General features: G+C 29.6%; 1 protein-coding gene across 4 annotated transcripts in view; it reads left to right on the forward strand.

Moving 5' to 3' along the window:
* The window catches only part of scrib (scribble), a 444246-nt gene that overhangs the window by 353058 nt on the left and 76532 nt on the right, over positions 1–14656 (forward strand). For all 4 annotated transcript variants that reach the window (XM_065515081.1, XM_065515077.1, XM_065515078.1 and 1 more), the window contains one exon: positions 11569–11695. In XM_065515081.1, the coding sequence (XP_065371153.1) occupies positions 11569–11695 (127 nt within the window). The remainder of the gene's footprint in view (positions 1–11568; positions 11696–14656) is intronic.

A 14656-nucleotide genomic window follows, 5' to 3' on the forward strand; every position in this document is an offset into this window, starting at 1 on the left:
AATATTTATTTTGATAGATATCCCACTCGCATCCCACTAAGCGACCAAAAGGGTCTTCAAGGATAATATCTAAGCTTTTGTTTGACCTAAAAAAAAAGATTAAAAAAGGGTCCATTTTGAAAAAAAAAAGTCAACAAAGTTTTTGATTTTGCAAAAAAAGTCAAAAATTTTATGTTTTGAGTTACAAAATATTTATTTTGATAGATATCCCACTCGCATCCCACTAAGCGACCAAGTAGGTGTTCAAGGAAAATATCTAAACTTTATTTTAAGAAAAAAAAAAAAAAAGTCAAAAAAGTTTTTGATTTCGGAAAAAAAATATTAAAAATTTTTTATTTTTTTTTTTAAATATTTTTTTTCGAAAGATCGAAGAAATAGCTATCTATACTATTTGGGACACATTTTGCTAAGAACAATAGGTAATAAGTTACATGGATAAGAAAAAACCCCTGTTTGACCAAATTGTCAAAATTTTACCCCCTATAACTCAGAGAGTTCTCGACCGATGTTGTTGAAAAATTGTGTCTGAGTTACTATCCAATAGAGCTAACCTTGGTGCAAATTTCATCCCGATCGGAAGACATCGATTTCAAAAGTTGGTTCACTTGACATGAAATCCCCCATATACACATCTGCTCAAAATAATAGATACACCAAAATTTATTTTTTAAAAACGAAAAAAAATAATGGTATATTGTAAAATTATAAAAAAAATTCAGTCGATTTTTATTTATAGTTAAAAGGAGAGTAAAAAACAAAAACAAAATATTTCATAATTAATAATAAATATTATAAAGTAAATTAAATTTCTTAAATTTCGAAAAATTTGGTGCTCATAATAATAGATACATTTTTAAAAATTCTTATTAAACAAAAGCTAATAAATTTTATCTTAAAAAAATTAGTTTATTATTAAAGTAAAGCTAGTATCCAGTATATCCACCTTTGTTTTGTAAAACTTTCTCCACTCTTCTGGGCATACTGGATATCAAGTTCTGACACTTCTCCAATGGAATCTCGTACCATATTTTTTGCGTTTTCTCCCATAAATCGTCTTTATTTTTGAAAACTTCCTTCGAAAGCCTTATCTTTAATTCACTCCACAAGTTTTCTATTGGGTTTAAATCAGGGGATTGGCTGGGCCAGCTTAAAACAGGTACGTTATTCTCCAAGAACCAGTTTTTAACTAATCTTGAACTATGTTTTGGGTCGTTGTCCTGCTGGAATGTCCATATTAATGGCATATTTTCCGATGCATATGGAAGCATTACGTTTTCCAATATGTCTCTATACCCACTAGCATTCATGGTATCTTCTATTCGGAATATCGGACCAACACCATTCCATGAAAAGCAACCCCAAACCATTATGTTTCCCCCGCCATGTTTTACCGTCTTTTTTGTAAATTTAACGTGGAATTCTTTTCCTTTTGGTCGGCGTACATTTCTTTGGCAGTCGTTTCCAAACAAATTTATTTTTGTTTCGTCGCTCCATAAAATATTTCTCCATTTTTTTTCGCCTTCACACCCGGACCATTGTAAGTGCTCTTTAGCAAATTCTAATCTTGTCTTGATATTTTTTTGGCGCATTAGTGGCACTTTTCTGGCAATTCTTCCCGGCAATTTAGCTTGTAAAAGACGACGACGAACTGTTTGTGGACTGATTTCGTTACATAGCTCCGCAGAAATAGCTTTCGATGATATGAAAGGGTCTTTTTTAACCATAAGGACGATCCGCCTATCTGTTTCTGGACTGGTTTTCTTTGGTCTACCGCGAGTTTCTCTTTTTTGTTTTTTAGATAAAGCATTTTGGACAAAATGTAAAGATCTTCCTTGCTCTTTGCTATTTCCCGTAATGATTTTCCTTGATTTCTCATCGTTTGAACAATTTTTTTCTCATCTTCGGTACAATGATGATTTCGTCCCATTTTCTTCAAAAGAGTCCTATTTTTTATAAAATTGTTGCTAAAATTTAAATTATACTTACTGTTTCACGTAAATAGGAACAAAAAATTGCACAAAAAAAAAATTGTATATAAACAAATTACAAATTACTGATGTGCATCTATTTTTATGAGCAAATAATTTTTTGTAATTCAAATAAATTCGTTTTTAAAAATCAACATGAAAGCAAATAGTTGCCAGATTTTTGACTGACATGACATTGCCAGATAGAAATTTTAATAATATGATGTATTCTTAACGCTTGCGAGGAAATTTTCAATGTTACCGCCATTTAAATTTTTTCCAATTAGGTGTATCTATTATTTTGAGCAGATGTGTATATACTAATTATAAAAAATAATAATGCATCCACAACAAAGGTGAAGGGTATATAAGATTCGGCATAGCCGAATATAGCACTCTTACTTGTTTTAATTGAAACTGTTTAGGAATAGTTTTTTCTATGTAGAATATACAATATATGAAAATTGTGTTTTTGAGCACTGAATACTTGATTCAATTCCAAATTCCTTATAAATATTGAAATTAAAACTGTGTAGGAAATAGTTCTTTCTGCGTAGTCTGGGCTTAAACCTTATAAGTCCAAAGTTAATTTTTATTAACGCAAATATATATACAGTATAAAATAAGAAGAGGCACTTAAACGTAATTAAAAGAGTACTTGTGAAGCTTGAAAGTGGTTTCCTAGGCTGTCTCACATTTCGATACATAACTTTATTTCTACTAAAGGGATTGTGCTGATTTTCAATACCAAATAGCTTAGAACAAAACATATATTTGTGGCTAAATATCATCATTTTCAATTGTTTTGTTTGGAAGTAAGCGTGATTTACACAGACAGACATTTTAGAAATTCATAAAATAAGGGTATAATAAAGGTAAGTCGTAATATGGCTAAAGAATTCAACTCGTGGCCTTACTATTTGAACAACATAATAATTTATAGTGGACACACAATTTTAATACTGCGTAATCAGTAATCAGGATTTTAATCTTTCAAAAAAATTATATAGAATATAAATATTTGATCGCAAAATGGCTATAAAATAAAAGCTAAAGAGTTCTGCTGTCTTATAAAGATATATTTTTATTTTAAAAAAATTTATGAAAATCATATTTTTTGTTTGTTTTTCATACAAAATTTTAAAAATAATTTTTCATCTTTATTGGCTATTCAGCTTTTATATGATACTTGTATTCTGTTTGATATCAATTTTGGAATCAAATATTTTATATTATTTTTTGAATAATATGAAGAAAAACTACTATTTTCACGTGTATATCGGTTTTTCCAAGTGTACAAATGACTTGCACGGTAATTTCATAAATCCCATAAAGTATGCCACTCTTTATATTATGAAATTTAGATTTTTTATGAATGCATTGATAAATGTTTATTTACACAAGTGTTAACTTTCCTACACTAATTTCCTAGTTGTGATAAAACACTGAACATAAGCGATTTTTGAAAAGTTGCTTAAGTTTTGTAATGTCGATAAATTTAATATTAGGAACAAAGCCACCCTATGCAAACTTGGCATTGTGTAAAAAAGACAAAACCCTGATTACAGTATAATTTTTGGATGGCCCTATATGCTATTTAAATATACCTAAATTTAGATATCACACAGTAAACAGTGGCAGAACGACATCTTTTCCAAAAAAAAAATATGTTGAAACATATATTCCCGTATTAGGAATTTCGGTATTTAAATGAAGACAATGGCAAAAATGTAATACATTGATTAAAAGATCATTCGGTCCGTCTAAGTTCCAAATTAGTACGATATCTCAATCCGCTCGCATTTTACACTTAAGAGTGAGCCAGAAAAAAACATATACTTGTATTAATTAAATAAAACAGTTCAATATAAAAATTCTCAAAAATACGTAAATTTATTAAATTGTACAAATTCATTAAACATTAAAATGTTGGCAAATGACACGATATTTATAAATTTATCCACTTTTCCCGGAAATAATCCCGTTAAAGATTTCATAGTTTCTTCCGTTACATTTTGGTGGTCCACTAACGCTTAAAATCAGACATGTTCTGGGATACCTTTTTTCCTGTGTTTTTTAATTATTTTCATATAAGAGCCCATTACCTTTCCACAGGCCGAAGTTGTTGACTGTCAATGTCTGTTAGACCTGTTTTTTCTTCCTGATCCAGGTCTTCTTTCAATGTTCAAGTCTTCCTTATACTGTTTAATCTCTTTTGAAATAGTGTGAAGATGAACCTTCAAATCTTTTGCTTTTTTTTAAAGTCCATATTGGATTTTTTTTGATTATTTTTTCACGTGCTTTTTTTGTGACGAACATTTTAAACGAAATAACAGTATCTAAATTATTCATTTAGATAATATCTGATATATTTTTAAAAGCTAAAGTGTTTAAAAATATAATATTTTGTTGGATCAACTATAAGTTTTGGCTGGAATATTTTCGCTCTAATATGAATTATATATTTTTCTTAAAGATAAATTGCTATATCGTGAAATTTCAAGTTCTTGTGATAAATGTTATTCTAAAAAATGATGGGACTCATTTTTTCTTTAAATTATTAATCCTCAAGTTAATCTAGCGTTTTCAATAAAACCAAAAACTTGTAGCTAATGCTTATATCTACCCTTCAGGAGACTAACATAGTCAAGTAGGTCAGATGGAATTATATTGATAAATCGATCGAAAATTTTGTTGAAACATATCAAAATATTACCTTCAGGTTATACTATATATATTTTAATCTGTATATAGAAAGTTAAAAGAAAATTATTGAAAACTCTTCCTAAAACCCAAAATACTCGGCGACATCCAAAAAGGGCTCCTCATGCAAAACATAATTATATATTAGTTTGTCGTTCCGTTTGTGATTTCTAAATATGTCTTTTGCGACCATATAAAATTTATATATTCTAAATCGTTATAGATAGTGGAGTCGATTTAGCCATGTTTATTTGCGATCAGGGTGGTTACTACGTAACTCAAGCCGAAAAGAAAAATGTTCGAAAACGTGTGCTAAATACATTGTAATTCGGAAAGATTTCCTTTCGTACGAGGAGCCCTTCTCCAAAATTTTATTTTGAATAGTAGTGTAATATGTGGAAATCTAAAATTTATTTTTCTTGGAGATTGATATGGATATAAAAAAGCGAAAGGCTTGAAATCGACTTATAAATATTTATATTCACATTGAAAGTCAAACATTTTAGCACGATATTCCATCTTAACTTGTTGATCATGCCTTGAGGATTTAGAAGGTTAACATATTCTACAAAAATGTTCTGCGTAACATTTTACATAAATTAGCTGAACACATTTTATACATAAAATGTAAGGATCACATGGTTTCTTATGCCGATGTACAATAAGAATGTGCCAGAGTTGGGAAACTTTAACCCCCCCCCCCCACCTCACATGAAATTCAGATGTAAACTTTCAAAACGCCGATTCACGTGTCTTTTCTTTTTGTATCCTCTATCAAAATTTATTGGTCTGACCTTGTAATTTTGTAAAAAAAATTGATTTTGTTGTATAGTGTTTTAATATAGATATTTTTTTTAAATTTTATTTCTGCTCAGGTTGTTTTAACTAAGTATTTGATTCTAACTCCTATTCACTTGCTATTTCCGTTTCTATGATACTCGTTCGTATTGACACCTCAAATACCTGTAACAGACTGGTTTTTCTATTAACCATTTTACACAATTTGTTCAAAATGTTTCTACCATGAAGTGTTTACAATCAGATAAGATAATTTCAAAAAATAATTGTAGCAGATAAAAAAGTGGCACACATAATGAAATATACATAAATATTTGTTTAAAAAACGGTTTATTGATCAGGCCAACCAACCGAGCCAACCCTTGTCTCTTATAAAATTTAGGTCATTTGCCAGTGTTATCTAATCTACTAAAAAAGAAATAAACACTTTCAATTTAATGCTTAAAGCGACATCTGTGTGTGTTAACAATGTGTACACTGAAAAAAAATGTTAATTCATTTAAATTCACAAACAAATTCTTGTAGCAATTAATTTAAATGAATTTTACAGAAAAACCCACTGGATGTTTGCAGTTTTAACATAACATTTCCGTTGTGAGAAATTAAGGAGACTTGCTTAATTGCATTATAATTTATGTATTTTTCTACACTTGCTTTTGGTGGAGATCAAGTGTTTTTTGGTTTCCCTTTGGTTTAGATTTTGTAGAATTGCAAAATTTATGAATGAAACAAAACAACTGTACTGACTATTAATCATTTCTTGCCTGTTGCTGTGTTGTGTTTTGGTGGGAAGGTTGGATGATTGTTTGGTACATTCGAAACGTAGAAGAAAGAAAAAAAACAGAAAATCGTTCCTTCGTACATGTTGCATTTTGTATAATTTTGTAGTTCCAGTACTTTTTGGAATAAATACGATAGCAAATGTAAAACAAGGACAGAGAAGAAATTAAATGAAAATGTTAGTGACTTTCTTTGATAAATGATCGTTTTGTTAAAACGAGACATTTTATATTTTACACAATTTCCAATAGGTCAGCGACATATTTATTCTATTCTGATTATAAATATCCTGTAAACTCGAAAGTGTATAACTTAATACAAGAAAGAACATGAACGCCATTTTGGTAAACGGCGTATTACGGATTTTTTGTGGGCTGAAATTTGGATAATCTTTAGTTTCAGCCGGATGTCGCATCCTTCTTGGCGATATCAATTGGCTGCCTCAGAACTGCGATTTGACAATGTCTTGGAAAATTAGACTAACATAAATAATCGGAATATTTGGCTTTTCTCATAAAGCCATAATTTTATTTAATTTTTTATTAACTTTATTAACAATTTATACATATACATTTGTTATTATGTAATATTTCGTTTGGGAAATGGTGTAATACATATCTTGTGTTCATATACTTAGTTACACTTGTACTCGTACAGTGTTCTCGGTGCAGAAATTTATTATACTTTCCAAAACCTTTGGGTATAAGTATTTGCTGATGCAAAAAATGGGAGCGGAAGGATATTTCTTTATGCCATAAATAATCATTTATGCCGTTATATATGTAAATACCGTCTACTGAAATTAAGAAAGAATTTAATTAACCCTAAGAAATACAGATGTCGTTATAAGAACTTGATAATATTACCACGAATAAGCTGAATAAGAATTAAGTAAAAATTTATTAAAATCTTCTCAGGTCAAATTATTATAAATACTTTAAAAATGCACTAATTTGAGTTCACGAAACAATTTTATTATAAAAATTGATTTCATTTCTAAAATATACATATTTTGATATGTTGCAAAACATTTTAAAAATATCTTTCTGTCAGTCTGTTAAATAAGAGTTACTGGGAATATGATAAAAAATACTTGTTTTTTAAACACATCACCAAAAACTTGGGGGTGGGTATATTGGTTTTGTAATTCCATTGAAATAGTCTGGGTCTGAGTAAATTCATAAACATTGTAGCAATGTTTAGTTGAAGATACGCTAGGGCGTACTAGGAAAGACCTATGGGCATGCAATTGTCCCAAATATTATCTGCTAATCATGAAATGTTTGGTATTAAAATTGTGTCAAATCGGTCCAACCAAAAAACAATTTTTTAATAAAATGTCCGTCCGATATTTAAAAACAATTAAACCCGATAGGTCCTAAACAAGGTAACGTAGAAAATTTGGCTCAAATACATAGTTATTGGTAACCGCAACCGTATGTGCCCAAAAATAAACAAATTAGGTTTAAAATTATGTTCTCACTTGTCCCTTATATAACTTAAAAGTTGATTAAAAATTACATTTACTAGTTGGCAAGACTAAAGTGTCCTTTACCATTCCAAAAACATAAGGGAAATAATTATCTATATTTCAACCTCCCAGAGATCCAACACATTGGCAAGTATGTTCGTCTATCAGGGATGTCATAGAATCCAATCATTGTCGGAATCGGTTTTGAAAACGAACGAAAAAAGTACATTGGTCTCGTGAAATCGAAAGTTATCGGTTTTATATTCGATCTAGAATTAAATTCTTTATCGATTAAAGAAAAAAATACATTGTCAAATGTACCTTTTTGTCGTTTTCAAAACCGATTCCGACAATGATTGGATTCTATGACAACCCCGTATGAGTTGAAACTGTAAAACTTCTAAATTTGTATATACGGAATTGCACTAACCGCCATTAACAATAAATACTTATAGCCTCATTGGCTAAATCCCGGCGTCAATGTGGAAAACAAAATACAAAAAATTAAAAAAAAAAATCATATAAATTAAAATTTTTGAAATGTTTGATATTTTGTTTTCCATATAAAACATCACTTGGCGCCGGGATTAAGACAAATACGGCCGATTTAGACGATCTTAAAGGAATGGAACAGCTGATCTCTTTGTTGTGAGATCGAAAAATTCTTAACATAATAAAAACTAAACCACTAAACTTAGTTTTTTATTTGATTGCAATTATTATTACAATTTACAAAATAAATTATTTTTATAGTTCTAATCATTATTGATGAAATTTTGAACCTTTTTCGAAAACCTTTCCGTTATGGTTTTTATAGTGATTTCTGTCACTTTGTTTCTACTTTTGGGTACTAAACTATTCTACAACATTCCCTCGAGGATCAGCAACATAAAAATATTGACCCGGAAGTTGCGAAAAATGTTCCATACGTACATTTCGTCATCCATTATGCAGCAGGTATATTTTTTGTATAAAATTTTACTTCAATTTCAGTGCTCAGTCTTTGGCCTCTAAATTTTTAGCAGAGTTCCTGTCAGGAACTTTTTGAGACTTGTATATTTTTAAGCATGAATTGGCTTTAACTTTTCTTACCCAATAGTCCGAGTACTAATCTAACCGGACTGATTTCCTACCTGATGTGTTGGGAGCTCTTTCGAAAATGCTTTCTATTTATTTGCTTTAGAAACATCATATGGACCATTCCTTTTACCTGAACTAGGTTTTCTATCAACGGACAAGTTCTCCCGCTACTGTTTGATAACATTAGAATCAGTTTGACGGCTGACCTTTGATTGTTTGACCAACTTGTTGTAGGACCAAGATGGGTTTTGTTGAAAATATTTAATAATTTTAGTACGCTCATTTTTCTCTTCACTCATTTTAATCAGATTATCAGTTAATGAACATAATTGACATTAAACATAATAAGTGACATGCTTTACAAGGTAACTGATCAAAAAAAATTAAATATTACTTGGGTTAAACGTTTTAATGAAAAACGTGTGTTAATAATTTTTCGATCATAGACCATATCGCACATATGCATAGTTTAAGCGTAAAATTAATTGTTCGGGTTTATATAACCCGACAAATTAATTTTGAGTTGTGTCACTTTTGAACTGGGTGTGCGATATAACAAAATTTAGAAATTTTCGAAAAGTGGAGTTAGGCCTTTTCGCTTCTGATACATCCATGTGTTATTATGAGTGCACCTGTAATACAATATGAAGTTTTTAAATATATAATTCAAAATGGATGTATTTGGATTTATAACGGTTTTTAAATAAATAAAATCAGACTTCTCGATAAAAAGTCGAACAATCGACTTTTTTCTAAAAAAAAAGTCGAAAAGTCGAAATCGACGTTTTTGTGGGAAAAAAGTAGAACAATCGATTATGTTATCTCAAATGTCGAAAAGTTTATAAAAGTCGAAAATAGTCGAATAGTCGATAAAAGTCGACTTTTTAGATGGTTAAACAAATATTTAATTGCAACATTATACTAAAACTATTGCAATTTGGTGCACTTGCATTTTTTGTAGTATATGCAAATATTTGTAAATAATAAATAAATGTTTATAAAATAAAGCTTTTTTCTACATAAAATTCTTACAACATTCTTCTAACTATTATCGCCTTGATAAATTTCATTTTTATTGCTAAACATTACAAAAGGCGCATCAATAAATGTAGAAACCATGTATTTTTTACAAGAAATGGTAAAAAGTTGAAAATAGTCGAAAATAGTCGAATAACTAAAAAGTCGAAAGTTCGAAAAGTCGACTTTTTAAAAAACGGAAAAAGTCGAAAGGTCGAAAAGTAGACTTTTTGTTTCAGCTATAGAACCCTAGTATATTTATGTCATTCCGTTTGTAACACATCAAAAAGAATATATGTTTTGGGTCCTCATAAGATTCCAAGACGGCATAGCTATGTCCGGCCGTCTGTATGTCTGCTGAAAATACGATAGGGCCCAAACAAAAAGAGCTATCTGTCTGAAATTTTCCACAAATAGACTCTGTTTATAAGGTTTATTTGGTATTGAAAATGGGAAATATCGGTCCCTAATTTCACCTAGCCCCCATACAAATGTCCCCCCCCCCCGGAATACTGTTTTCGCAGTCATAAAATTGTTGATTATGCGGTAATCCTGATAAAATTTTGTACAAATTAGTTCTTAGTACTCTGAAATTATACTGTAAAGTATGGCGAAAATTGGTCCCCATTCAAGGTCTCCCTTCAGAAAATGACTTGAACATTTATAATTGTCTTATAATAATTAATATCGTGATTGAATTGGACATAAACATGTTTTATATGAACCTAAATCTTTTTACCAACATTTCTGAGGATCGGTCCATAACTGACCCTACCCCCAATATAACAAATTTTCTTTTAAGGTAAGCTCCTTGGTTACTGGTTAATAAAATGTGAGACAGAGATTTTGAAAATTAAAATCTCACACTGATTAGAATACAATTATTTAACTTGTTGGAAAACAAAGATCATTAAATTAGATCTATGTTTTTAAATCAACTTTTCAGGATAATTCAGTTTTTTTTAATAAGTTGTCTGCACATAAGCAGTAGCATAGATATTTAAGAAATATGTATATTTTGTTTTTTAATTTTTCATCAATTAAACTTTGATACTTAAGAAGTACATTAGACCAAGTCACGGACAAAAATATATTTTGATAACATCCCATTTAATTCCTAAGGGCAGGTTTAAACTGTCTGTAACCATCTAACATTTGCGTGTGCAATAAAAAACTGAATAATTCTCCACTTTTCTATCATGTATAAAATTGAGTCCCCTACACTCCTAATGTTGCAACAAGATACAGAACAGCACAATGTTTTCAATTGTATGTGGCTGGTGTGTTTTTGGTTTTAAATTTTTTTTCCTGGTAAAATTTTTGGCTAACATTGTTTTTCAAGCAAAATCGAGAATGTTACAAGTAAGTTTTCTATAAGGCTGCAGTTGTTTCACAGGGTTTCAACATATGTCCTTCTACCAATGTTGTGTCTGTCTTGGTCAGCTTTGGTTTCTCTTAATGTTTTGTTTTTTTTTTTGGTTCTTCCACAGCAAGATTTTAAAGGGATTTTGTAAAATACATATTGGTATAACAAACAATTACATACTTACAGGGATTTTTGGTCGGTAGGAAAAAAATATATTTTAAATAACCACAGGATTTAACATAATCATAAGATTTTGTTTCTTGGTTTCGTTTCGTTACGTTTTTCTTTATTTAACAAATGTTTTTAAAAACAATATTATTTTTTTTTTAAGTTTTAATATTTATTTTTGTGGAAATATTAATTTGTAATTTGTCCAACTATTTTAGATTTCACCTGCTGACGCAACAAAGACATCATCATCTACAACAACTAAAGTGCCTAAATCGGTATCCGATAAAAAACGTTTCTTTGAATCTGCCATGGAGGACCAACACAAGCCCACACAAAAGACAGGTAATTGTATTTTTATAAAGAAATATATTTGTTTTCGTTTTATTTTAATTATTGTTGTTTATCTCTTGGTCATTTTTATTTTAATCTAAATTATGAGAAAACGTAAGTGGTTTCAAAAGTGATTATAAGTTAACTTTAAAAAGCTAAAGAAAAGTTGCCGAATAATTTTAGGGTAATTATGACCCAATAAACTCAGAACAGCCATCAGAAACTAATTTGCAAATTAAGTTTAGGTACAAAAAGGTGAAGACTGACTCAGGGCATTGTTGTCGGTTTAGTTATAAAAACAACAACTATGATATGATTTTATTGAAAAGTAATGAAAAAAAACTAATAAAAAATATTTCGAATAGATCGGGCGACTAAAAGTTAGTAAAACTTTGATTTACAAAAATTACACACAAAATTTTACGTGCTAAAATTATAAAATCACTCACAAAACAGCTGGCAGAACAAAAACTAAAAGTCAGAATGCATTTCGACCTTCGAGGGAAATGTTAACAAATCTGTAACTAAAGTCACACTTAAATCTAAAAAAAAAATTACAATTACTTTTTGAGATAATAGGAGTTTTGTAATGAATGCCTTGAGGCACTCTTGCTTATTCAGTATTAAAATATATTTCAGAAATACAGACTCAGTTTAATTGCTAGTTTCAACGGACAGAATATGGCAGGTGTTCAAACAAATGCCAAACTATTAAAAATCATTCGAATTGAACTCATATAAATACAAGTCATAATATAGTATTGCCGAATCCTATGTAGGAACGGAATGAAAAATTTGATATAAATTTAATTTTTCAGACAATTGTAAGGCAATAAATTTATCGGCCAACAAAAATTGTCAGTTCACACGGTTGTCAGATTGTTGTATTGCAAAAATTTTCAGATCCGTTGTTAGAAATTGCCAGAACTCTCAAATCATTTGAAACAAGTGTCTTGGCATGACTCGTTTCTTCTGAATTTTTCTTCTTAATTTGCTATGTGTAACCCACATTGAAAGTTTTTTAATAACTTAATACTGATTAGTGTCCTTTGGAAATGCATATCAATAGTGATGAATTTATGAACCTTTTTCGGAAACGCTTTCAATAAGGTTTTTAAATATAAATCGTTCGAATGACAGATAATTGCAGCTGAAATTTGTAGTACTTACTCGTGATACATTACAATATTAGTTGTAATTTACACTTAACCTCCAATGGCCCCTTTTAAAATGTTCTGGCCTTTCAAACTTTTTTTTTTAATTTAGTTTCTATAGATTTAAAACTAGTTCCTAATCACTTCACTTTTATATAAAAAGAACTCGCAAAAACTCCTTAATAACTACGTGGAATGGTTAACTGATAACAGTTTCATATAAACATGTGCTAATTTGTAAAAAAAAACTTTAAAGCAAAAAGCATAGGCTACTTCGATTCAAAAGTAAAAAATCACATTTTTCTAATATTAAAATGACACGAAAAAAATTTTGACTTTACAGCACTATAAATAACCATGTAGTTATTTTATAGCCAAAATAATAATGATACTGTATATTATGAAGTGATAGGAAAAATTTACCATCAAAATTTTATAAAAATTAAAAAAAAAAAAATATTTTTGGCAGGAATTTACCACCGTGCGTGCACTGTATTATTGTTTGTTTTTTTGTATTTAAAATAAAAATCGGCTAAAAAAACATTTATCCTAAATCAGTCCATTGTGGAACCAACTTTTTACGTTTCCTTATACATCGTTGGAAATGTATCATTTGATATATGTTGTCTGAGATTTTAGAAATCATACATATGTATATTTTTATTTGTTTGTTATTGGGACAAGAAAAATTTCACTAGAACCGAAAATCGGGATTTGCTTATATCTCGTCCATTTCAGGACCGTTTTCAGAATTGCAAATTAAATTTGGAATATTTAAAATCATAGAAATTTAGATTTCTTTTCAATTTGCCTGCTTTAGATACATCTATGTGCAAGATAAGGAAATAATAACTTTACAATATTATTATTTCTACGTTTGTACTTTCTATTCTTTCTTGGACAAATCATTTTAAATTCTTATTAAAATCACTTCAAGTAAAAAGTTTATTTTCTTATTATAATTTCGTTTATACTGCTTTATTTCCTATTTTCTCATTCTTGAAAATCATATAAACTTGTACTAATATTGTTGCTGTTGTTGCTGCTGCTGCTGGTGTTGCTTCAAAGCTGTTGCTCCAACAATCTTCTTGGTCAGTAAGCACAAATTCTTAAACAAAAAAGTAAAAAATCTCAAAACGAAAAACTTCAGTGGACAAGAGATGGAGAGTAGCCAGCCAGTCCCAGTCGGTTGGATATGTGTGTGTGTTGTATGCAAGTTTTCCTTTGGCGTATGAGCAACAGTAGTACACGACTACATTAGACTGCAGAAAATTGAAGATAAAGCTGAAGAAAATATTAAATTTCCTTGGAAATTAGCATTATGACTTTGTTGTTATTCTTGAATTGTTTCTCTATCTTTATCTTCACCATAATGATCATCTTCTTGTTGTGCTTTGACAGATGGTCGGTTGGATGTACGGTTGGTTGGGCTGTGTTTGTTGGCTGCAAAGTTTATTTCGTAAAGCAAAACGAATCAAATGCATTTGCTGCCAGTGACTTTTCAGAAAAAACTGACACGTTCTCTAGTATAATTAGCAGTTGCAAGCAGCCTGCATACATAAAAGTTTTCTTTTCTTTCAAAAACATAACAAAACAAAAAAGAACAAACTTTATTCCTTTTAGTTTTTAGCTTGTACCTACATACTTCTGGTAGGAGTTGTTGTCTAGTCCAACAAGCTGTAAAAATTGATGAAATTTTGTTGTTTCTATTTAATATCTATCTATGTGGAAGTTTGTGTGTGTAAACCCACATTTCATAAAACAGAGAAGAGCAATCACTATAAAATTCCAACATCCTTTTTTTAAAGGAGATTGAAAA

The sequence above is a fragment of the Calliphora vicina genome, chromosome 1 (assembly GCF_958450345.1).
Source record: "Calliphora vicina chromosome 1, idCalVici1.1, whole genome shotgun sequence".
NCBI lineage: Eukaryota > Metazoa > Arthropoda > Insecta > Diptera > Calliphoridae > Calliphora > Calliphora vicina.